Here is a 26,695-nt window from a genome sequence, read left to right as displayed (position 1 = left end):
AAGAGGATTGATTTAAAGTTTAACGTTGCAGTTATGCACATTAAATTCACTCGAGATCTATATAAAAATAACAAACAAACTAGCTTCTCCGTCATGATTTTGACAGGGACGATTGAGAATGATCCATCTCCATTATGTTTGCGATATCGTAAATATTTTGCTGTCACACAGGTCTGAAAAGTCACAAGAGTGGAGCGACTGACAATTCTCTGCTTTGGAGAATTATTCCTTTATACAGCTTACATGAGTTTTGATTTAAAAAAATAATCCTAAATTCAGCAATTTCAAAGCTCAAGAGGGAGCAGTGAGCTCTGTTAGCAGCACAGCACTCTCCTCTCCATCTCGGACCATGTACTGTAGAAATATAGTGATATGTTCTTCTGGAAGGCTCACTGCGCAAAGCCAGTGGATCTGTGACGCTGCAGAACTGACCCACATCATACAGACACACTTTCACACTCACTCACTCATCCAAAAGAAAAGAAAATAGTTTTGATTTTCTCACACTCGATCATTTAAATCTTGATTTTTTTTTCCCCTAAAGGAACCCTTTTTTTTGTAAATAGGCTCTTTTACAGCTCTCCTAGATTTAAAAGCTGAGTTTCACCATATTTAACTAATTAGGCAGATTTCTGGGTCTGCCGGAAGCACTTTTAGCTTAGCTTAGCATAATTCATTAAATCGGATTAGACCATTAGCATCACACTGAAAAAAAAACCAAAACAAAAGGTTTTTTATCATTTTTTCCTATTTTAAATCCTTCTCTGATTAAACTGTGTACTAAGACCAACAGAAAATGAATTGCTTTTTTTCTTGTCAGATATGCCTAGGATCTAAACTTTGCTGCCATAAGTGCAGGTGCAATGATAGTACACAGCAAAAGTATAGTTCCTAGCCATATCAGCCTAGAAAATAGCAACGTTTAATTTTCTGTCGGTCTTACCATACAGTGTAACCAGAGTCAAGCTTCAAATAGGAAAATTAAGGAAACTCTGGTCATTTTTGAGCAAGACGCTAATGTCTATCGGATTCAATGATCTATGCTAAGCTAGGTGAAAAGGTGCGTCCTGAAAGACCGAGATCAGCTGAATGAATTCAAAAATGGTAAAAACTGCAACAATTTACCTGTAGTATGACTTAGTAAACGGAGCACATTTCCAAAATAAAGCGGAGTGCTTTCCTTTAAAATCTCACTAGGCAAGAGAAGCGCCCAAACAATATATGACTGTTTTATTGTAGATTCGGGACAATCTGTTTTCACCCTGGCCACTTTTGATTGGAAGCTTCCCACGACGAGGCACCAAAAGATCAAACACCCAAGTGAATCATGGCTCAATTACCCGAGAGAAGTGAAAAACCAACCCAAAACCCTCAAAAAGGAGTATTCAGAGGAACCCCAGAAGGGAAATGCACACAAATCAAATAAAAAGAGAGACAACAGTGCAGTAGATGCTAGAGAAAGGGTGAAAGAGCACTTTGGTGTTTTGATGAAGGCAAGTCCATCTCGTTGTGGAGATCAAATTCCCTCGTTTTCAGACTCCTCTTCATCTTCCCTCCAGACGCTCGGGATGCCCTTATAGGCCCACTGCGGTGCGGTCAAGCCCAATCCGACCAGTAATCCATGACCCTGGCTCTGCTGGCCTAAGTGCTGTTTGTTCTGTTCCGCGCTTGTGCAGCTGCAGCAAGCTGAAAACACCCACAAAACGTGCCACGATGAAGGCACAGCTGAGTACGGCCACAGTGGCGGGCAATGCGGGATGAGAGGGCGGGTTGGTGCGCAGAGGACGAGCGTGTCCGCCCTGTGCCTGGAATCAGTCTGCCGTCCGGAGATTTCGCGCTGGATCTGGTTTTGGTGCAGGCAGGTGCCGGTCAGCGGGTCCAGGTGGCTGTGTGGTGGGCAGACAGGCAGTTCCTGAGCCCTGTCCCGCTGCAGGTGTGGTGCAGACGGAGTGGCCAGGGGCAGGCAGGCGGGGTGGAGGACGGATGACAGCTTCGTTATTGAGGATAGTGGGGACGGGAGCCTGGGGTGAAAACGGCTGGACGTCTCTTACGCAGCCCTTCTGGTACAGGTAGAAGCCGGGTTACACTCTGTGTCAGGAAAAAGGAGAGAAAATCTGAGTTATTAATACACACTTCAGGGTTGAAATTCAAGGCTAAACTGTTGATTTTAGCCCCTTGTGTGATGTTGGGGATGTTTTGATCCTCCATTTTGAGTCTTAATTTGGCCACAACTTTGTTTGTGTTTCAGCAAATGGAATGATTTTTGGTGACAAATCTTATTTTGACACATATTTTGGGGATAACGCTTTGAACATTTTCAGAATTCAAAAACACAATCTGGGCAAATTGACTACCCTTTCATTATGTTCGGGGCTGTTTTTTCCCCATTGACTTCATTATGAACACCAGCGTTTTTATTAAGCCATCAAGTGAAATATATACAAAGGACAAAACGAACATTATTTGAACTGGAACTTGTAATGTGTCTTAAAATGTTCTTTCAGTCACTTCTGATCAAGCTGCATGTATTAATCTCTGATTTCCACAGAAAAAAAAACCTTGAAATCCTCATTTTTTTTTAAACCAAAAAACTGCTTGGATTGGGCGTTCCTGAAAGTTTAAAGGCAAAAGTGCAAAGCTTGCATTTCTTTTTGAAGAGAGCTTGACAAGCTTTCAGAAAGCTGACGTTTTCCAGTTTGACAAGCTGTTCACCATTTAAAACCTAAAGTGAGGATTTTGTAGACGTTTGTGTGTTTAACATCTAATCACTAACTTAGAGACTACAGGAGAATATTATATTTTTCATTTTAATAACTTATTAAAAGTGTAACACTTATTTAAGGACCAGCAAAACGTTAAATACACGTTATATATGATACATGCTCATTTTGTCTGGAGAGTAGAGGGCGAAAATGAGGGAAGAAAGTTAAAAAACAAAATAACAAAATAAATGAAATAAAATAAATGAATAAATAATAATAATAATAATAATAATAATAATAAATAAATATATAAAATACATTTTATATAAAACTAAATACACAAAATACTAATACTATTAAAATACATTTTATATAAAAAACAAATAGTACATTAATAATATTAACAAATAAACTAAATAAAATAATAATAATAAATTTAAATTCATTTTATAAAAAATTAAATACAAAAATAAAGTAATAACCACAACAATAATAATAATAATAAAAAATACATTTGATATAAAATAAAAAATAAAGAGTACATGAATAATAATAATCATAATAATAAATAAATAAACTAAAATAATAATAATAAATGAAATACATTTTATATAAAATAATAAATTAATAATAATAAAAATAAATTTTATATAAATAATATAAAAATACATAATAATAAAATAAAAAAACTTTTTTAGTTTGTATATTTTATTTAATTATTGTGTTAAAATAAACGTTGATGTTAATTGTTAATGTTGTTAATTGTTATTTAACGAGAATTGTTCAATGTTAAGGATTTGATATGCACAGATACTGTATAAGACATGACCAGGGCAAGTCTTCTACTACTTAAAAATGCCTTGTGTACATTACAGCTTATTTGACTGTATATGTAAAAATCATCATATGCTAAATCAACATTCCAGCATAACGGCTGGTCAATAGAGTTTAATTTCCACTGAACACCGTCTGTGTGTGTGTGTGTGTTAATAAGTCTGCCTGCAAACTGAAGCTGAACGCTGCATTACTCTGCACTCGCAGGGTTTATTCACTGCTCAAACGCTGCTGCCAGGCAATGAGAAATGGGGATTGGGGAAATGCAGGTCTTTCAAACAGGCTCCCCCATTTGCCTGATGTCGGCCTCAATTCTGGAATAATTACTACAGCGCAAAAGTCAGCATCTTCAGGCAGCTGCTCAGGCTGATCCGCTAAATGGCATGTTCTAGCAGAAATCTCTCTTTTAGGGCATGTTCACTTGCTGTGGAGAGCAGTGCAGGACACCTGGAGACGGTTCAAGCTGCACACCTCAGATTAGTGAGACCTCAGATAAACAAGTTTTAAAAGGTCAAGTGTTTGATTCCCCAGCGTCTCAATACACAATAATAATAACAAAATAAAGCAGCAAATACTTTCAGGAATATTTTGAAAAATTATATATATAAATATTTACATAGATATTTTTTTAATTGAGCTTATAGAGCAGGGGTGTCCAAACCTTTTGGGCCGAGGGCCAGATTAAAAAAAAATAAACATTGTCCCAGGCCTAATTTTACATACATCACACAGACACACATAATTATATATTTATTGCACTTTATTAGCATGAAAAGCTGCTGTTGTTGAGCTGATAGGGCAGCAGCTAATTGTTTTACTCTTTGATCTCATTCGGCACCAGTGTAAGAGCTGAAGGCCTGATGTTTTGTTTCATAATGTCCTTTAATATTATATTCCTTCATTACTGCAACTGGTTCCTGGCAAATTAAACAGACACATTCCCCGCTGACCTCTGAGAAAATATTCTTCTTGCCCCAACAAGACTGAAATTTCCTGCACTGACTGTTGCATTTTCCTTTTTCTTGGTTGCGCCATGGCCCGCCAAAACGTGATCATCAATAGACTGATTCACACGGCCATTTTTAAAAGCGAAATCGAGGTTTCGGTGGGAAGTATCATTGGGAGTTACATAGGAATGTTGTGTGCCTGGCTGTATATCTTATCAGCGAAGAGAAAGTGCCAAAAATTTATTCATTTCACCGCCTTCGAGTCACCCGAAGGTCCGTTCTGAATGTTTATGGTGAAATAAAAAGGGATATCAGAGCTCCTTTTCAGATAAGTTAAGGGAAATGGCACTAGTTAGCTAATGTTTACTACACGGTTTAGCTGCTATTATCAAACTCGAGTTAATATACTGAATCTTTTACTATATTAGACTTGTCAGGATACTGAATTAAAGAAAAACCGTCAATTTCCCGTTAACATTTAAGGCACAGATGCTGGCTTTCTTAAAACAGCGCTGATTGCCATTATGTTCACGTGCTCAACAGAAATGGCTGTGATTGGTTGAGAAGGTCACTCAGTTCACCCTCCGCTGTTTACAGAGCACAGACACAGAACACAGATGAGCGATCTGCTTGATAACTCGACTGATCTTCACGGCTGCTCCAGTGTCTGTGTATCTGTGTTTGCACTGGGTGAAGAGCGGTAAACTGAGGAGCACTGGTGAATACTATGGTAAATCAGCACTGTTTTATGAACGCGCTCAGTGGCGCTTGAATGTTAGCGGGAAAATGGACGTTTTTAAACTTCAGTACCGGGAACAACACTATTACAGACAACACGAGGGTGTGCTACAGAGAACTGCAGTGTTTATCGCTCACCCGGGTTACATGGGCAGAAGCAGGAAAGCATCCCAACGGTGTTAAAACTGGTGCCAAAAACTGAAGCCTAGGAGGACACTTGAGCATATTACTGTTACTTGAGCAATGTTGTTTGATGCTAAATTGCTTTTAATTGTATAAATTAACTTACTGAATGATATTACAGTGATGTTTACAACCATTTCTGCATTTTAAATTCTCGGCAACAGCTGGAGGTTTATAGTCCACAGCATGTTACTGCAATGTTTACAGTGCTGGTCCTATACTTCTGGGTTTCTTCCCACCGCAGCCTTGCTTTGGGTCTTTAAAATGGCGGCCGCGTGAAAATAAGCGTATTATGTTTCCTTCAGTTTGTTAGTTCATTTACGTCATAACAGGAACTGCTGCCTAATTGAAGGCATGTCATAGTGACACCCGGTGGTTATTTATATTTATTGAATTACCTTCCTTTTGGTATAGCGGGCCCAGATTCTATTGATATTTATAAAAGCTTAGCGGGCCACCACAAAACGGACTGCGGGTCGCAGATGGCCTGCAGTTAGGACACCCCCTGTATAGAGGTTCTGACACACACACAACAAAATATTTCTATATGTTTGCAGTCATTTACAGCATTTGTTTGGTTGTATGTGTGTGTTTAATGTAAATATTGTCTGTGTGCATGCAGCCCTGTGTGTATGCATGTCTCTGTGTGGGTCGGACGTGTGCGCACATCTCTGTTGGGGTGTGTACATGCATCTGCTGTGTGTGTGCGTGGCTCTGTGTATGTCTTTGTGTGTGTGTGCAAATCTGTGTGTGTGTGTGTGTGTGCGCGTGCGTGCGTGCGCACCTTTGTATGTCTGTGTGTGTGCGCAAATCTATGTGTATGTGCATGCACATCTCTCTGTGTGGCCGTGTGCACAGGTCTGTGTGTGTGTTTCTGTGCATCTGTGTCTATGTCAGTGTGCGTCTGTGTGTGTGTATACATATCTCTCTGTATACAACTCTCTGTGAGTGCACATCTCTCTCTCTATGTGTGTGTGTATCTGTGTGTGTATCTGTGTGGGCGTGTGCCAGTGTCTATGTGTGCACGCCTCCGTGTATGTGTCCATGGATGTATTTTGTGTGTGTGCAGGCATGCATCTGTGTGTGTGTGTGTGTGTGTGTGTGTGTGTGTGTGTGTACGTGTCTGTCCCATGTGCGTCTCTGTGTATGTCTGTGCGCACGTGTCTTTGCGTGTGTGTGTGTGTGTGTGTGTGCGTGTGTGCGTGCGTGTGTGTGAACCCCAAACTTGACTAATTGAATTAAGCACATTCTAAGCGTCTGAAGCTGAAATGAGATGTCTAATGGTGTATCGTCCAGAAGTGAAGCTCTGACCCTCTAAGTGGACAGTTGTTGACTAGAATAAGCCATGATGAAGAGGAGGATAAGCTGCATTCTACTGTGAGCTTTAAGAGATGGATTACAGAGGCAGAAATCAACTACACACTCCACTGCCCAAACAAAAACTAGTCAAGAGTGTTCCTACAGCATTCATGCAGCGCTCAAATCCCTTTGGAGGAGGAGGAGGACATGTCCAGTGGAGGAGGAGAAGAACACAGCTGATGAGTGCAGGAAAACTGCTCAAAGAGTCTGAGTGCCAGCGCATCAGACTGTGTGTGTGTGTGTGTGTGTGTGTGTGTGTGTGTTTCAGAGTGTACAGTGTATTTCAGAGTATTGGCCTGAGAGGGTCAGTGTATGTTTGTCAGATTGTGTGTGTCTGTGTGTCCGAGTGTATCAGTGTTAGAGTGTGTCTGTGTATACGTGTCTCAGTGTACGTGTATCGGTGTATGTTTCAGTGTGTGTGTATACTGTAAGTGTCTGTGTATGTGTGGGAGTCTGAGTGTGTGTCAATGTATGTTTGTGTGTGTGTGTGTGTGTCAGTGTACGTTTCAGAGTGTGTGTGTGTGTGTGTGTGTGTTTCAGAGTGTGGGTATACGGTATATTTCAGAGTGTTGGCCTGAGTGGGTCAGTGTTTGTGCGCGTCTATGTGTCCGAGTGTATCAGTGTTAGAGTTTATGCGTCTCAGTGTACATGTATGTTTCAGTGTGTGTGTCTAAGTGTCCGTGTATGTGTGGGAGTCTGAGTGTGTGTCAGTGTATGCTTCAGTGTGTGTCAGTGGTATGTGTATGTTTCAGAGTGTGTCTAAGCGTGTTAGTGTATGTGTGTGTGTGTCACTGTATTTGTCAGTGTGTATGTGTGTGTTTGTCACTGTATTTGTCAGTGTGTGTGTGTGAGTGTACATTTCAGAGTGTGTGTGTTAGTGTATGTTTCAGAGTGTGTGTCAATGTATGTTTTAGTGTGTGTGTGTGTGTGTGTGTTTCAGCGTGTGTGTCTGAGTGTATGTTTGTAAGTCGGAGTGTGTTAGTGTATGCGTGTCTGAGTATGTGTCAGTGTATGTGTCTGAGTGTGTTAGTGTATATGTATGTCACTGTTTGTGTGTGTGTCAGTGGTATGGGTATGTTTCAGAGTGTGTGTCCAAGTGTGTTAGTGTATGTACAGTATTAGTGTATGTGTGCATCAGTGTATGTAACATTTTACTGTTCCTCACTATTTAGAGAGACATGCATCGGTCAAAACACGCGTGTGTGTGTGTGTGTGTGTGTGTGTGTGTGTGTGTGTGTGTGTTTCCGTGAGGATATGTTCAGAGACACAGTCAGAGCACAGAAAACCCCAATAACACTTACAATAAAAACAAAGGATGTCCATGCAATGTCCTCACTAACATGAGTGTCTGTGTGTGTTCATTTGGATGTGTGTGTGTGTGTGTGTGTTTGCGGAGGTGAGAATGAGCTGGCAGCGGGTGCCCACACAGAGGGGCATGGCCTCAGGCTAAACTGGACAGCTGCCTTGAACTGCTCTGCCAATGCAGCTGGCATGGTGAACTAATCCCAGGATCCAGTTATGAACACACAATTTAACAGCGAAGACATAAGCAGCACACACACACACACACACACACTCAGGAAGACACCTGCAAGAGTTATAGCTTTAGATGAAAGCTGTTAACCATTGAGGAGGTAATTTAATTAGTGGAAGTGTTTAGTAAAATCATTCACTAGCAGGTTTGGGGTCATGAGATTCTCAATGCTGTTGCACATATAATGAAACAGACCGCTTTAAATGATGTGTGTCATGAGGTTAGACGTTGACTATTGATGCATTATTTTATCTAAACCTCTCTACTCAACCATCTGTCTCATTTGTACATTTTTGACTCTTTTTATATGCGTGTTGATCTATTCCTCATCCAGCACATGATGAGCTGCGGCCAATATTAGCTGAGAGAGAGCATGAATCTGAATATAACAAACCATCTGGCCACCATTATTATATTCACAATGCAACAATATTTTAATACTTATATTACTTAGAATAGATAGGATGCAAATTGGGAAGCAGCATGTGTCTACTGGTCTGACGTTGCAACAGTTTTTAAAGGGAATAATAGCTTACTGCATACTGGCCAGTATTTATTTTGTAAACTATTATAATGTTTACTGTTATATATACAGCGGGGGGAATAAGTATTGAACATTTTCCTGGGAATAATATTTCTGAAGGAGCTGTTGACATGGAATTGAACCAGATTTTGGGATAAACCCAAACAATACACACATAACAATAAAACAAACAAATCTGAAAATGAGTTGTGTGCAATAACAATGGAATGACACAAGGAGAACGTACTGAACTACTGAAACGTGTTTAATACTTTATATAAAAGGCTTTTTTTTGGTGACGGCAGCTTAAAGATGCCTCTCATATGGAGAATGAAGTCACATGCATTGCTCAGGTGTGATTTGTTTTTCACAGACTTCAACAGAGTGTAAAAATCTTGATGGTTCTGTGGGTCTCGTCTATCAAATCTGATCTTTATTTTGTATTTACTATTGGATTTAAGTCAGGTGATTGGCTGGGCCATTCTACAGCTTGATTTTCTTTCTCTGAAAGCGTTTATGAGTTTCCTAGGCTGTATTTTGAATCATTCTCTTGTTGAAATGTCCACCCTGGTTTCATCTTCATTGTCGTGCTAATGTAGATGTTGGACTGACGCAGCTGATATTCATTTATAATGAGAAAGGACAGAGGGTTGCTGAAGAACTACTGAAAGATTTCAGCTGCTGTCTGGGCTTTCACTGCCTTTCTACACCTCCCTTTCTTCATGTGTTCAATGCTTTCTCCCTGCATCATTTCATTTTAGTACACATAACTTAATTAGTAAATTAATTAATATTGTTTTCTTTGAATACAGTACATGGATTTCTTTGGTTGTTACCAACATCCATTGAAAATTTTAAGTCAATGGCACATTTAGAAGTATGTTTTCTGAGAAAAAGGATGACGTGTTTAACTTTCCCCCACTGTGTGTGTGTATGTATATATATATATATATGTATATGTATGTATATATATATATATATATATATATATATATATATATATATATATATATATATATATATATGTATATATATATATATATATATATATATATATATATATATATATATATATATATATATATATATATATATATATATATATATATATATATATATATATATATATATATATACACATTTGAATGCATTACACAACAATAAACATCTTTAACCTGTTATCTCCAGGGACAGAATCTATGGACATTCATTCATGCTCCTTCGGCTAAGTCCCTAATTTATCTGGGGTTGCCACAGTGTAATGACCAACCAATTATTGTGGCACATGTTTTACGCAACAGATGACCTTGGAGCCAAATCTATGGACATTTTTTGCTATTTCTGCTGCAAATTTTGTACAAAATCTGTGGGTTTTGTGGAACGATTTTGTGACAACGGCAACTAAGAACTTAACAAGTGAAATAAAAGTAACATTGACTAAAGGTTTACAATGCAAATCCAATTATAAGCAATTGTTTGGTGAAAAACTCTTTAAAATATATCTATACTAAAAGACTTTACAGCCTGTATTGTACATCATATCAACATTTGCATATTCTTATCAATAACATTACTGACATTAATATAAAAACAGAAAAAATACAGTCAGAATTGTTAGCCCCCCTGTTTATTTTTTTCCTCAATTTCTGTTTAATAGAGAGAAGAAATTTAACACATTTCTAAACATAATAGTTTTAATAACTGATTTCTAATAACTGATTTATATTACCTTTGCCATGATGACAGTAAATAATATTTGACTAGATATTTTTCAAGACACTTCTATACAGCTTAAAGTGACATTTAAAGGCTTAACTAGGTTAATTAGGTTAACTAGGCAGGTTAGGGTAATTAGGCATTAGTTAAAAATCGAAAACAAAATGTGTAGCTTAAAGGGGCTAATAATTTTGACCTTAAAATGGGTTTTAAAAAATTAAAAACTGCTTTTATTCTAGCCGAAATAAAACAAATAAGACTTTCTTCAGAAGAAAAAATATTATCAGACATACTGTGAAAATTTCCTGACTCTGTTAAACATTATTTGGGAAATAATTAAAAAAGAAAAAAAATTTAAAGGGGGCTAATAATTCTGACTTCAACTGTATATATATATACACACACACACACACACACACGCACACGCACACACGCACACACGCACACACGCACACACACACACATTTCCTTGGAAAATAAATAGATTTGTATGCGCACAGATTCCGTGTGGGCCAAGTTATCACCCTACTCTGCTTTGCATAATTAAAAAATAATATTACAAAATTTAGCTTAGTGTAAAATGTCAAAAAAATCTTGAATGAGTAGATTAAACATGATTAGGATTTCATTTAGTTAAATAATAAATGTACTCAAAAGTCATGCACATACTGTGACATGTGAAGTGTACTTCAGTGGTAAACTGCATAATGTGCACAATAACCATCACACAGGAGTACGAGCAGTATTTTAAATTAAACTTCAGGTGAGAATTGTTAGAGTTCCTGAAGAAAGCTGGTAAATACCACTAGAAGTGGCCAGGGGGCGCACTTCTTCCACTATCCGTTGGTGTGACTCTCACCTGTGCAGATCTGATTGAGGTCGTAGGTTTTGCAGCTGCTGTCTGCTGTCTGGCTGGAGTCTGCCATTGAGGAGCTGGATAAACCAGAAGCTGTGCCGTAGAGAACCAGCGTGAACTGAGTCAGGGTGCCTGAGACACACACACACACACACACACTGATTTATGAACTGCAGAAAGTCACAGTTTAACAACGGTTGTCATTTGTGAATCACCATGTCTGTGATCCCTGTAACATCAGAAGACTATATTCACATGTACTCAATCCGCAAATGCTGTCAGCTGACAAAGAAAGTATGGCTAAATTTGTTTGATGTGCAGTATCTGTATGAGTTTGATTATTTTTATTTTTAATTTATTAATTTTAATTCATTATTTTCAGCTTCTTATTTTTATGAACAAATAATTACAGGAATTACATTACAAATTCCATGTTTTATTTGTCAGTGCAGTGAAATGCTTACACAACTAATTGTGAGCTTAAAATAACAACAATGACAAAGTATAATAATAATAACAAGAAGAATCTAAATTTTGGAGAAATAGAAATGCAATCGAAAATAAAAAGCAAATCTAAAACATTTAAAGACTTTTGACAGAACATGTGGCTGCAGACAAAAAGTACAAGAGAGCTCATCTCTACAAACAAAAACAGAGAATTATTCAGCATTTTTATTGCCGTTCTGTCATTGTGTATTAGTAAATTAAATGATTGAAACAATATATTAGAAATAATAGAATCGTAATATCAGTAGGTTATTATATTTATTCAGGCCAGAGACGCAGTCAACTTACATTTTTATTTGTATTCATTCATTCATTTTCCTTCAGCTTAGTCTCTAAGTCGCATCGTTCCGATATATGTTTTACGTGGCAGATGCCTGTTCAGCCGCAACCCAGCACTGAGAAACACCTATACACACACACACACTCATACACTACGGCCAATTTAGTTTATTCAATTCACCTATAGTGAATGCCTTTGGACTGTGGAGGAAACCTACGCCAACATAGGGAGAACATGCAAACTCCACACAGAAATGCCAACTGACCCAGCTGGAGCTCGAACCAGCGACCTTCTTGCTGTGAGGCGACAATGCTAACCACTGAGCCACCGTGCCACCCCTAATTGTATCATCTTTTTATTATTTTTAGTCATTTTCATTTTTGTATTCGAGTAGGGGTGTTGGAAAAGAATCCTATTCAGAGGAGCGTATTTATTATCAGTATACTGTAGTGTGTGTGTGTTTATTCAGTCAGCATTCATATGAGCAATAAAGAAAGCAACTGAACAAAGACGAATCAAACGCAGCACTGATGCTTTTCAAAGGAAACTGGAAGATGGATTTAACTTTTAATTGTGTAAAAACACATTTATTGCACTGGCAGAATGGCTCTGGTTGGATTATTCTTCTTTTTTTAACACACAGTTATAGATTAGAGTCTAATAGAGCCCAACACAACAGCAGTGAGTGGCCATTGTGCTGTACAGAAACAGTCAAATCAGAAACTCATTTGAAGATGATTGAGCAGAAATCATCATGATGATCACAGACTCAACAATTCAGCAGCTGCAGAGTGTGTGTGTGTGTGTGTGTTTGTGTGTGTGTTTCAGAGAGAGAGAGAATGTGCGTATGTGCGTGTGACTGTTTGTGTGCGTGTCAGTGCATGTCAGAGTGTGTGTGTGTGTATCAGATTGTGTGTGTCAGTGCGTTTCAGAGAGAGTATGTGCATGTGTCTGTGTGCTTGTCAAAGTGTGTTTGTGTGTGTGTCAGTGTTTGTTTGTGTGTGTGTGTCAGATTGTGTGTGTCAGTGTGTTTCAGAGAGAGAATGTGCGTATGTGCGCGTGTCTGTGTTTGCTTGTCAAAATGTTTGTGTGCGTGTCAGTGCATGTCAGATATGTGTGTGTGTCAGTGTGTGTTTGTGAGTGTATCAGATTGTGTGTGTCAGTGTGTTTCAGACAGAGTATGCGTGTGTGTCTGTGTGCTTGTCAAAGTGTGTTTGTGTGTGTCTCAGATTGTGTGTGTGTGTCAGATTGTGTGTGTCAGTGTGTTTCTGAGAGAGAATGTGCGTATGTGCGCGTGTCTGTGTGTGTTTGCTTGTCAAAATGGTTGTGTGCGTGTCAGTGCATGTCAGATATGTGTGTATGTGTGTGTATCAGATTGTGTGTCAGTGTGTTTTAGACGTGCGTGTGTCTGTGTGCTTGTCAAAGTGTGTCAGATTGTGTGTGTGTGTGTGTCAGATTGTGTGTGTCAGTGTGTTTCAGAGAGAGAATGTGCGTATGTGCACATGTCTGTGTGTGTGTGCTTATCAAACTGTGTTTGTGTGTGTGTCAGTGTTTGTTTGTGTGTGTGTGTGTGTGTGTCAGATTGGGTGTGTCAGTGTGTCAGAATGTGCGTGTGTATGTGTGCTTGTCAAAGTGTGTTTGTGTGTGTCAGTGCATGTCAGAGTGTGTGTGTGTTTGTGAGAGTGTGTCAGTGTGTGTATGTGTGCGTTTGTCAGAGTGTGTCAGTGTGTGTGTGCGTTTGTCAACGTGTGTCAGTGTGTGTATGTGTGCGTGTGTCAGAGTGTGTATTTCAGTGTTTGTGTGTGTTTGTCAGAGTGTGTGTGTGTATTAGAGTATGTGTGTGTCAGAGTGTGTATGTGTTAGTGTGTCAGTGTGTGTGTGCGCGTTTGTCAGAGTGTGTATTTCAGTGTTTGCGTGTGTTTGTCAGAGTGTGTGTGTGTGTGTATCAGAGTGTGTGTGTGTCAGAGTGTGTATGTGTGTGTGCGCGTTTGTCAGAGTGTGTATGTCAGTGTGTGTGCGTGTGTGTGTGTGTTTGTGAGAGTGTGTGTGTGCGTGTGTTTGTCAGAGAGTGTATGTGTGTGTGTGTGTGTGTGTGTTTGTCAGAGTGTGTATGTGTGTGTTTGCCAGTGTGTGTGTGCTGGTCTCTCCCATATTTCTCCACATCATCTAAATGTTGGTCTAATCTGAAGATCCCGTCATCATTGCTGTTGTGGAACAGCGGTCTTGTTACTCTGTGATACAGTAACAGTAGAGCCGCATGCATTAGATAGATGTTGCGCTTCGCCTCTACAGTCCCATAAAGTCAGAAGCTCAGTAAATTCTTAAAGCAACAAAGAGAAATGGAGTGGGTAATGCGCTGGACGAATGCTCCTTTCAGCGCAGACATAAAGCAGCTGTGTTAGTGTCTGAGCAGCACAAATGAATGAGCTCTGGCTCTATATTTACAGTGTTCTGGAGAGCGTGATAGTGGGAGAGCGGGGAAAAACGCGGCCCTCTGATTTACTTAACGAGATTTCATTAATCAGATTTACAGCAAAAGAAGACAAATTAACTGTGACATAAAAGAGGAAGAGAACAGGATTGAGCCAATCGTGCAGATTCAGAGGGAAGATACTCCTGTGTTTGTGTCAAGTGCAGAACATGGAGACTTTTGCAGACTTTAGTTTGTTTCAACTAGTCTGTGTTGAAACCAAAGGCTCAGGCAGGAGAAGCAGAAAACAAAGAGGAAATAATGAAGTGCAACATGTACATTACCATAGTCACTGGTTCCAGCCACGTTTTTGATCTCCAGCGTCCATTCTCCACGAGGGTCTTCATCCCAGGAGTGGGTGGTCATAAAAGCCCAGTCATTGAAGCCCTCAGAGGAGTAATCGTGAGGTCTGAGGGAGAGAATGTTTCATGTGTGACGCTGATCACATTAGAAGTGCATTATAAAAACACAATCAGTGTGTGTTAAAAATACTAAAAATACAAAATTTTCCATACAAAGCATGAAGCTGAATGGTCAGTTCTTGTCACATGACTTGCGGTTTTCAACTGGTGCACCTGGAAAACGTGTGTGCGCATTATGCCCTCCAAATACGTGTAAGCCACGCGCATCCACTTGAAAAAACGAACTTCGTGACGTGAACAAACATAACAACAAACAAAAAGATGTGATATGTGAACGGCTCATAAGACTTCACGTTCAGAAGATACTTTCACTCCTGATTCAGCACAAAAATTCTATTTAGCCCGTTTAGGCTGAGTTGGACCGCTGTGTTTTTGGGTGCTGGTGTCCTCCTTGGCGACCAAGTTGTCATAAAAAGCTTTCCGTTCAAGTGCTTGAACAAGTTGCTGGTTCAGTTAAAAGCAGTCGAAAGTCCTTTAGAGACTGGACATAGACTACAGTTCACGCTCATTGACAAAGTAATGTCTGTATTTCCACTTGAAGAAGCAACCGCTCTTGACAGCAACCATTTCAGCTCATGTTCTCCAGCAATTTAAAAGTGCATGCTCATTAACTGGCCTTGCAGCGGCAAACGTGATTTAAAAGAACATGATTTTTTTCTTCTGCAAACTATATTTGTAACACAAGTAACGAAATTACACTGACTTTAGTTACTGTAATCAAATTACACATCTAGAATGCAATTCGTTACATTTCTGCATTCCCAAAAATGTAATTAGAATACAGTAGCACACTACTGTGAAACGCTTAACACCCAACTCTGATTGACATACATATATATATATATATATATATATTTTTTTTAATTCTTAAGCATGTGCACAATTGTTGACCAAATAAAACCTCCTTTAGCGAAAAAGTTATGCAAAATATACATATATTCTAATACTTAGCTTCTTTCAATTGAGATCTTATAATGTCATGAAATAATTGTCAAAATCTTAAGCGTATGTAACGGTCTTGATAAATGACATGAACGATCTTAAGCTAAAAATAGAATCATTCTGCAATACCCAGCGTCTCAAAAAAACCTAAGCAATGTTTATTCTGTCAGAGTTTCCTCAAAATACCTCCAACTTTAATCAACAAGGAAACAAAAGGATTATTTTAATGCACAGATTGCACTGTTATTCCTGTACAAAACGTACTCATTCTTATTCTTGTAGTCCGCCAAGCAGTCTTATTTTTGTATGATATATTATTGCTTGTTTTTTTTTCAGACACGGTGTATATATTACTCAGCTTCATTGAACTGCTTTATAACAGTTAAATTTATGTATAGTATTTACAAACATAATAAATAAGTATTATTAAATTACCTCAATCATGTAATCCCTTAGATTACTTTTTCAGTGGAAAAGTAATCTAATTATAGTAACTAGTTACCTTTTTACTAATTACACCCAACACTGTACCATATTGTAAACAGAAAAGAATAGATATCACCTTTTTTAACCCTAATACATTATGATACGATATCTTGTATAGCTGCAGATGATCTATGCATTTCCACCCTACTTACAGATGTTACTACTTCAATGTGTTCCTTTTGCCGCCATTCATACCGCGGCGATGGCGGTAATTGATGCGCCAGCAGCATTTGACCGCTGGGTGGCACTTTAACCACAGATATTCAGCTTTGCCTTTTCACAATACTAAACAGACTGTTCTGTAGGAAATAAGAATTCTCAAATTCTTATTTTCACTAAGGTGATGCTGTTTGGGGTCGAATTATGGTACATCATCATTAACCTGCAGGCTGCATTCTGCTCACGGGGCTGCGAGAAAATAAAAAATAAGAGTGAATCTGCGGCAAAATAACGAGTAAAAAGAGTGAGGCTATGGTCAAATAATAAATTAATGAATGAAAAAAGTGCGACGGCTGAGAGTGCGAGCAGCTAGGGACCCAGCCCTCGCGGCCAAAACACGGACCGGCCCACCGGGAATTCTCCCGGTCCTCCCGATTATCCGGGCCTGTGCTAACGTTATATCTAAAAAAAAAAGTGACTGGGATATGTCCCCCCTGTCCCCCCCGGGAATTGCGCCACTGCTTTAGACCATGCGCCTGACCGTTTCTTAGTGTTTCACCACATGTACCACATGAACATCTCTTTACATTTAGGCTAAAAGACTGCTTTATTTTTTTATTTAGGCATACTTAGAATATTTGTACTGAATGTTTGTGCTTTCATTTCAGTTGTCTTTAACTTCTTCAATTCTATTTTTCAAATAGAATCCTCTTTGCACTTAAAAAGTTTAGAATAACAATAAAGCGTGTTAACAAATTTCAAATGATTAATAAAGGAATTATAATGCTTTGACTTATTGTTTAATCTCATTTACAAGCACAGTAGCATATTTAAGGCTGCTGTGTGGGCTATTTCTGTCCGTTCGCATCCCGTCCCTTTGCGCCCCCCTGGTGGCTCATTCACAAACTGCGGTCATACACTAAAAACAAAGCGGCTCCTATTTCAAACGGCGGCGGTATATAATGCGGCGGTAATAGTCACTTTGAACTCTCACCTACTGTACACCTAACCATTTTCTGTTTGATTGTATTGCAATAACAGTCACCTTTTGTAAAGCTGCTTTAGGACAATAACTATTGTGAAAAGCTCTATACAAATGAACTTGAATTGAATATTGAGTGTGACTGTGGCTCTTTGGGATTTTAACCTGGGAGGAAGCAGTGTGGAGCGGGTCCCCTGTGGGCTGATCAGATAGATGGCCAGGTTTCCTCTGCGGTTGTAGGACAGGGTCAGCTGAGCCTGAACATGCTCTAATGAGCTCACAAAGTTGGCCATTCCAGTACATGCATCCACAGTCTTGTTGATGACCAAATGACTCCCGATATTCCTAAAACAGATAAATAGTAGGATAAAAGAAAAGTGTTAGGCACTGACAGCTAAACACAATGGATCTTATGCTTTTACAAACAAGGATTATGCATATATCTTTCACTACTTCTCCAAAAATGTTAAATAACTGTTTAAAAATGTTTTAAATGTCTTAATTTATAATTTATTTAAATAAAAATAAAATATCTGGGTGTGTAAGGCGACATTTTCATTACTCCTGTGTCATACAATTCTTCAGAAGTGCTTTTTAAAAAACTCTATTCACCTCAGACATTTCTAAGATTAACGCAAGACCATCGATATAATCTGCACCAAGAATCACAAACTTGCTTATAACACTAGATATGGTTCAGATCCCTCACTTCCACACCAACAACAACTTATAAAAGCAACAGCTCAGCATTTTTACATTAAATCGTTTACATAAAACATTTCAGATGATGAATCCACTAGAGGGCGCCGTCTACCTTTTTGCAAATCTGAAATGCGTTACCTGGGGTGCGTTTGGTCCAGTAGAACATGGGGTTTTTCCTATAAACCACTGACCTCAACCCTTCCCCAACTCAACCAATAGTGTTTTGAGTAGAAAAATGCACTGCGACCACATGGTTTTTCCTTGATTTTACATTATTATCTCTTGTGGATTAGGGATTCACTGGACAAACTGAGATACTGAGCAAACTGACTACACCAGAAAAGTTGTCCTTATGGAAATAGGTGATTTAAACATATTCAATAACAAATCAAAGACAGCTTTAAGTTGTCTTGTGTTATTTATGAGGTGTTTTGCACAGAACTGCACATACATTATTTATTCATCAATATGTTCCTGTAAACACCACAGGGTTTCTAAATGTTTCATCAAATCAAATTTAAGACTTTAAGACATTTTTAAGACCATTATGAAAGAAATTTCAGACTTACTCAAGGCTAAATGCTAAGTATTTTTTTCTAATGACCCAGTTAAAACATTAAAAACTAATCTTATTGTAAAGAACAATCAAATCGTATTGGTAAATAGAGTTAATAAACTTTTGTTAAAACTTTTATAGAGATGGAATGTTAGTGATAGGATAGCTTTACATGAACATAAGAAAATAAAGACCTGTAAAAATGATTTAAGACCCACAACATTTCAGTTATTTTAAGACTTTAAGACCTAAAATTGTGTTTTGGAAATTTAAGACATTAAGACCCTGCTGATAACCTGCACCATTAGCATGAAAATGAACAGTTGTTGGCATCCCGTCGCTTTCAATTTACTTAAAAACTGCAGTCAAAAGTATGTTTTAATGTGTGAACAAACACTCATGTGGCCAAACATGTTTAGTCTAATAACTTACTGACTCAAACCGGGATTTGTTTTTGTTAATAAAAGACAGCTTATTGAACAAAGAGTCCCTTAACAGACCATTTCTACATTAGCCATGTCCCCATTAACCTGCTTTTATGCACATTTTGCATTATTGCATGAAAACGCTTGATGGAATATGGAGCTAGTAATATGCCAAAACAATCTAAATTTGAATCGTGTTCATTTGAATTATTGACGATTGGAATTTAATAAATCTGAATTGTTCATATGCTGTTACAATTTTTGGGAATTTCTTAACTTGAATATTGAACATCTGAAATTTAGGACAATTGAATTTTTCAAGGCTGAATATTTTTAGACGCATTTTAAAACTTCAGATTTTTTGTTTTCTGAATTCACAGACTATAGATATTCAGTTTGTAAAAATACGGTTTCAAACTTTCAAGATGAAGAAATTCAGAACATCAAATACTGTATCCTAAAATTCAGAACCAGAAATTTAGATTGTGAATTTTCAGATTCAGCAGTTATGAATATATTCAAGTTATGAAATTTAAATTCAAATTAGTACATTCAAATTCAAGTTAAGAAATTCTAATTCGATACAAGTTTTAATGGCATATAAAAATTCAGATTTATTAAATTACAATTGTCAATAATTCAAATGAACACAATTCAAATTCAGATTGTTTTGGCATATTATTAGCCCTATAATGTGCATAAAAAAAGTGCATAAACTACAATGGAAATACTTTTAACGAATAAATTCCAGTATGTGCATCAAAAAAAATCATGTAATTGTTATAAGAGATGATGTGATGTTTAAAATGAGCGATAGACCGCAATAAATGGACAAACCAGAGGGCCGACCACATTGTAAAACATCTGAAATGTTGTTTTGGTCATTTTAAAATGCCTTAACCATTTCAGTATTTATTATTACTATAGTATCACACCTCCAAATGCCACCATTTCGTCTTCTGAGGCTCAAGTAATTTATTAAATAAGAAAAAGACTTGCGCAGCTTCTCGTACTGCAACAAATTACATTTCTTTTAGATATTTGGCCCCAGTGTGTAAACTCGGTCCTGGAGGGCTGGTGTCCTACATAGTTTTAGCTCCAAATTCCTTCAACACACCTGCCTGCAAGTTTCTAGTATATCTAGAAAGAGCTTGATTAGCTGGTTCAAGTACGTCTAATTGGGGTTGGAACTAAAATTTGTAGAACACTGGTCCACCAGGACCAAGTTTGGGCACCTCTGCATTAACGCTGCATTATTCACAAATTTTTTATGCAATATTCCAGTTTTGCACCCAAACTTTATTTAATTTAATTGCATTTTTGGATGGAAACATAGCAAATGAAATATGGAAAACATATTGAACTTTATATTTAAAACAATGGCTCACATTTTCACAATAATACTATATTTTTTACTGTATTTTACATCCAAAAAAGTGCACATTTTAAAATGGTCATTTATGAAAACGTCACTAAAAATGAATATATTGTTGATCAGAAACTTGAGCGAGGTTAGGAAGTGTGCCAGCGATGACCGCTTCAAAAGCCAGTAGGGCTTTTGGACGTCTAAAACCCAATCCCGTAAGGAGCTTAAAGCGACCCGTCCCTGCTCACCAGAGGCACAGTTACTCTGGAAGAAGAGCTTAAATCAAGAGACACAACAACAGCCTACAGCCACCGACAACTCCATGAGGAATGAAGCGAACCATGAGCTGTACTTCAACTCAGTACTGCAGCAAGTGAAAGAAAGAAAAAAAAAAAGAAATGCATGGCAGAGGCGAAGCGAGGCAGCCATAATCACTTGGCTCTGTGATTTCTGCAACCGGCATGTTAAATTGGGCTTTGCTCCTCAAACCCCCTTGATCTTTCCGTAATGTCTGGTGAACCATAAAGGATGGGATAAAACGAGGGTGCATTTTTAAAGGGACGAGATTGAAGGAGAAGCACTTTGAGGGTCCATATTGGCTTCCAGGATGTCGTGCGGTGATGGAAGTGTGACGAACGTGGACGTAACGAGCTTATCTGCAAGTCATTACTTCCTGTAAACATGCTCTGCAGGCAGCTGAGATCCCTCATGCGCTGAAGCATCATTCAAGATGTGTGCGGCTCTAAATTTAAATGTGATAGACCATCAAAAGTCGTGTTTTGCTCCCGCCTCGTTTTTTATTCCAGGTCCCTCTTGCACTCAGTGACCTTTTTTTAACAGCACATCATTTAAAATTTGATGGCAGTCGCGTGCACTCCATAACCTCAGCATGCCACATGTTAGTGAAGAATCAATTAAGACTGAAGTTTAATTTAGGACGGAGGTTTAGGTCACACCAAAATTAAAAAGTCTGTAATAATTTAGGCATCTTTATGTGGTTCCAGAGCTGTACGATTGACTCCCTCTTGTGGAAGGCAAAAGACGTTTTGCAGAATGTTTGTAATGTACTACTATAAAAACAAACTAACAAATAACTTATCAGGAATACATTAAATGATCAGGAAGTGAATAGAAACTGAGCATTTATTTTTATACTTTTATGTGATGTTCCTGTTTTGCACAAATTTAAATCACATATGGATAGAAACACATCTATTGAAGGGTGCAAAACATGTTGCATTTTATAATCATCAATAAATACTAAAAGCAAATAGTAATAATGGAAACAAAATACATTAAAATAAATAAAATTATCAGAAATAAATGTTTATGAAGTGACTATTTTGCTCTCTTTGACTCATTGAATGGAAACAGAGCATTTATTTTTAATACTTTTATGCAACATTACTTTTTTTGCACATAGTATTGGGTTAAACCCCCTTTTGCCTTCATGCCTCGTGGCATACTGTAGATTTAACAAGGTACTGGAAATATTCCTCGGAGGTTTTGGTCCATATTAACATGATAGCATCACGCAATTGCTGCAGATTTGTCGGCTGCACATCCATGATGCGAATCTCCCGTTTCACCACATCCCAAAGGTGCTCTATTTTATTGAGCTCTGGTGACTGTGAAGGCCATTTGAGTACAGTGAACTTATTATCATGTTCAGGAAACCAGTCTGGGATGATTCTCACATTGTCATGACGCGTTATCCTGCTGGAAGTAGCCATCAGAAGATGGGTACACTGTGGTCATAAAGGGATGGACATGGTCATCAACAATACTCTAGTAGGCTGTGGAGTTGACACGATGCTCAATTGGTACTAATGGGCCCAAAGTGTGCCAAGAAAATATCCCCCACATCATTACACCACCACCAGCCTGAACTGTTGATACAAGGCAGGATGGATCCATGCTTTCATGTTGATGAAACTAAATTCTGACCCTAGCATCCGAATGTCGCAACAGAAACTCATCAGACCAGGCAATGTTTTTCCAATCTTCTATTGTGCAATTTTGGTGAGCCTGTGCCAATTGTAGCCTCAGTTTCCTGTTCTTAGCAGACAGGAGTGGCACCCAGTGTGGTCTTCTGCTGCTGTAGCCCATCTGCCCCAAGGTTGGACGTGTTGTGCATTCAGAGATGCTATTCTGCATACCTTGGTTGTATCGAGTGGTTATTTGAGCTACTGTTGCCTTTCTATCAGCTCGAACCAGTCTGGCCATTCTCCTCTGGCATCAACAAGGCATTTGTGCCAACAGAACTGCCACTCACTAGATATTTTCTATTTTTATGACCATTTTCTGTAAACCCTAGAGATGGTTGTGCGGGAAAATCCCAGTAGATCAGCAGTTTCTGAAATACTCAGACCAGCCCGTCTGGCACCAACAACCATGCCATGTTCAAAGTCACTTAAATCACCTTTCTTCCCCATTCTGATGCTCAGTTTAAACTACAGCAGATTGTCCTGGCCTTGTCTAAATGTCAAAATGCATCGAGCTTCTGCCATGTGATTGGCTGATTAGAAATGTGTGCAGCTGGACCTAATAAAGTGACCATCTTTAATAATGGGGTTTATATGTTTTCATTTTCATGTATTAACATTGACAGTCCCTGCTCACTAAAAGGATTCATTATATAGAAAGCCACAGAATTGACATTCAGTCTAACATGGACACATGAAATGGATAAAATTACATTTAGTTGAACTAATCCCTTTAAAGAACTAATCAACTAAGGAGTGTTTTAACCTACCTGGGCTCAGACACCAAGGAAAGGACACATTTATGCTGAGGTCCCACATTTGTCCAGTTCTTTGCTAAGGCTACAATCGCCCCAGCGTCCAGCAGACCATATCCATAAGAATGGCTTACTGTAGGAGAAAAAAAAAATCAATACTGTTGAAAGTAACTATAGAGGCACTTTTAAAAGACTGACATAATAAGAGCTGAATTAAAGAGGTTGAGATCTTTAAGAGATCCGTAGCCGTTTGCTGATTGGTGCGTTCAACGATAACACTATCGATCGTGCCACAAAACGTTCAAGTAGCTGGAAAGTGGAAAGAAAAAGCAGACAGAAGGGGAAAAAAGGATGGAGCTGTGAAATAAACGAGATGGGTTTTTACCTCGCCGACCCACTCCATTTATCTTCCAGTCATTGGTGGTGAGGTGGGCAGGGTTGGACGTCCTCACAACCAGATGCTGCATGTCCCTCCAGGTAAGATTTTTACTATGGAGGAAAGGAAAAAAGTGTCAGTGGCCTTCAAATGTGAGGAACAAAACACAAAAACCACTCTCATGCTTCACGGCTTTCCAAGATAATCTCTTGCCCTTTAATAAAGGTCACGGATGGCTACAGGTAGAGTCATAAAGGTTATGGTGTTGCTGAAGAATTAATTTAGGAAGATACAAATGAAAATGCAGCTCAATGCATGTGTTTGATCCGAAAGAGAATCTGAAGGTTAACTCTAGTCTACGCTTGTCTTTTTAGAAAGCCTCGGGTGACTCAAAAAGCGCTGATAAAGAAAGATGACCTCGCTTCAGGACGGGACAGGACAGACCGAGCTCTGGACGACTTACTTGGCCTCCAGGGCAAGGGCGATGATTCCTGCTGCCAGAGGGGCTGAAGCCGAGGTGCCGGTGTGGGAGTCTGTGCACTTCTGCCTTAGGTCTGTAGTGACCTGAAAGCACAAGTAGAGCCGGATATTTCACATTGCTGTACATATGAGAGGAATGATCATATTATTCTAATAAAACAGCTTGAAACCTGAATCAGCTTTGTTGAATTTAGATAAATAATTACACATTAAGGCCCAATCCCAATTCTATTTTTTTACCCCTTGGCCCTTGAAACAGAGTGTGAAAATTTACCCGTAAGAAATGGGACATCTCTACAACACCCTCACACTTCATCATTTGTCATCACAAGCTCTTATTTCATATGAGATCGGAAACTGCTGTAGTTATTCCAGTTGCATTACTTTTATCTTCAGACATCACCGAAGGCAACAATATCATGTTATGATAATATAATGTGGCAATATGACTGTAACTGCACTGTGTATTTACACCATAGCCATATTCATCTACGTAAACACAAGAAAACAACATTAGCGCTATACCAGACACTATAAAAAGCCCATTCTCAGCCACTTAACTTTTCTGACAGAGGGTATTCGAGTGTCATCAAGTGACAGATGTGAAGGTATGTTGTAGGACTACTATGCAGGAGTTCTTATTAGGGATTATAGATAACAAAATTTAGCATTTTTTTATCATTAAAAAAAAAGCAAGACCAAATAACACAAAGGCGGTTATGAATGTATTAAAACATGCTTGGTTGCTTGTAAAAATTCTTAATAATGCCAAAAAATACTAATTTTTAACTAATCACGTTGCCATTGTAGCTGGTGTAGAAATTTTCGTACCCTTGGTTTCTAGTGTGGTCCTGGAAAATTGGGCTTTCAAGGGCTATCTAGCGCCTAACAGGGTAGAATAGGGATTGAGCCTAAGAAAAGCTGTCTTTTTCACCTTAATTTGTATGTTTCACTTAAATATCACTATTTTTAACTGATATATACTAATAATTATATATAAATAATTCATTTAAAAGGTGAAAGCTAATTTAAAAGCATTGTTCACCCAATAACAAAAATTTCCGCATCATTTACTCTCCCTCATGTGGTGTTAAACACTTATGAAGAATGCTGGTTTGTTAACACCCATCGACTTCCATAGTAGGGGAAAAACACTATGGAAGTCAATAGATGCCAACTATCAGCATTTTTCAAAATATCTTCTTTTGTGTTCAACAGAAGAAACAAATCGATTTTGAACAAATGAGAGTACATAATTACAGAATTTTAATTTTTCAACTTCAAAAGATGATATTTTGAAGAATGTTAGAAGCCTGTAGCCACTTAGATCCGTAGTAGGAAAAACAAATACCATGGAAGTCAATGGATACAGGTTTGCAGCTTTCTTCAAAGTATCTTCTTTTGTGTTCAACAGAAAAAAAAAACTAAACTAAAAGTTTGAACAACTCAAAGGTGAGTAAATGATAAATTTCATTTTGGGGTGAAACTATCTCTTTAATGCCTTTTTTTCTTTAAATAAACTTTCCACCTTAGTTTCAATCATAGCACCTGAGAGTACCTAATACCTATAGATTATAAAAAAAAAGCTGTAAGAAGTGTGAATTAAGTCTGCAGGCAGTCCTGTGCTAATATATTCACATCAAATATAGTCAGCTTTGGGTTCTGAGGTTTGAGGTCTTAAATTTACTGTGTTTTTTATTTTTTATGCAATTACCTCTTCCTCTCAGTTCAATTCATCTTTATTTCTATAGCACTTTTTCAATGTAGATTATGTTAAAGCAGCTTAAGGTAGACGTTCTAGTAAATTAAAGCTGCTTCAGTCCAGTTTTCAGAGTTTCAGACCAATCGATCAGCAAGACAATTGACTGAAAATTAAAACATGCGAGCGTCAATAATAAGTGATAGCAATAATTCAGCATATTAGAATGATTTCTGAAGGATCGTGAAGACTAGAGTGAAAATTCAGCTTTGTGTCAAAGAACTAAATTACAGTAGATTTAAAAAATATAATTTACAGAATTTTTTGGGGAAACAAACCCAGCCATAATCCTCATTTACACAATGAGTGACTTGTAGCGACACGCGACTGTTCATTTTAACGGAAAGTGAGCAACTTCCGGCGACCTCCGTCTAGGCAAGTGACATCGAGTGTTGGTGACCAGGTGGGCGTGTCGAGCGATGCGATAAAGCTGAGAATCCTTCAACTTTATGCAAATGAAGAGTGAGTTTGGAGCTAATGAAATAATAAAATAATAATAATAAAAAGAGCACCATTAGAGCTCATGTGATCCTCTCTCAGCTCCTGCAGAGGCCGGTTGTATTGTCAGTGCTGCACACTACCTAACAAAAGTCTTGTCATTGATCCCAGTTGTAAGAGCAAGAAATAATAATAACTTGACTTCTAGTTGAT

General features: G+C 38.2%; 1 protein-coding gene and 1 pseudogene across 1 annotated transcript in view; both read right to left on the bottom strand.

The window, feature by feature from the left end:
• Window positions 1–1,452: 1,452 nt before the first annotated feature.
• On the bottom strand, window positions 1,453–1,948 carry LOC130232630 (furin-1-like; annotated as a pseudogene).
• Window positions 1,949–1,978: 30 nt separating this feature from the next.
• Window positions 1,979–26,695, bottom strand: part of furina (furin (paired basic amino acid cleaving enzyme) a) — a 194,600-nt gene continuing 169,883 nt past the window's right edge. The window contains exons 10-16 of the mRNA XM_056461050.1: window positions 24,269–24,369; window positions 23,815–23,918; window positions 23,445–23,562; window positions 17,806–17,985; window positions 14,934–15,058; window positions 11,396–11,524; window positions 1,979–2,088 (exon numbers count right to left, since the gene is read on the bottom strand). Coding sequence (XP_056317025.1) covers window positions 2,048–2,088; window positions 11,396–11,524; window positions 14,934–15,058; window positions 17,806–17,985; window positions 23,445–23,562; window positions 23,815–23,918; window positions 24,269–24,369 — 798 coding nt within the window. The 3' untranslated portion in view covers window positions 1,979–2,047. The remainder of the gene's footprint in view (window positions 2,089–11,395; window positions 11,525–14,933; window positions 15,059–17,805; window positions 17,986–23,444; window positions 23,563–23,814; window positions 23,919–24,268; window positions 24,370–26,695) is intronic.

The sequence above is a fragment of the Danio aesculapii genome, chromosome 7 (genome assembly GCF_903798145.1).
Source record: "Danio aesculapii chromosome 7, fDanAes4.1, whole genome shotgun sequence".
In the NCBI taxonomy this organism is placed as follows: Eukaryota; Metazoa; Chordata; class Actinopteri; order Cypriniformes; family Danionidae; genus Danio; species Danio aesculapii.
This window is presented reverse-complemented; position numbering and strand designations above follow the sequence as displayed.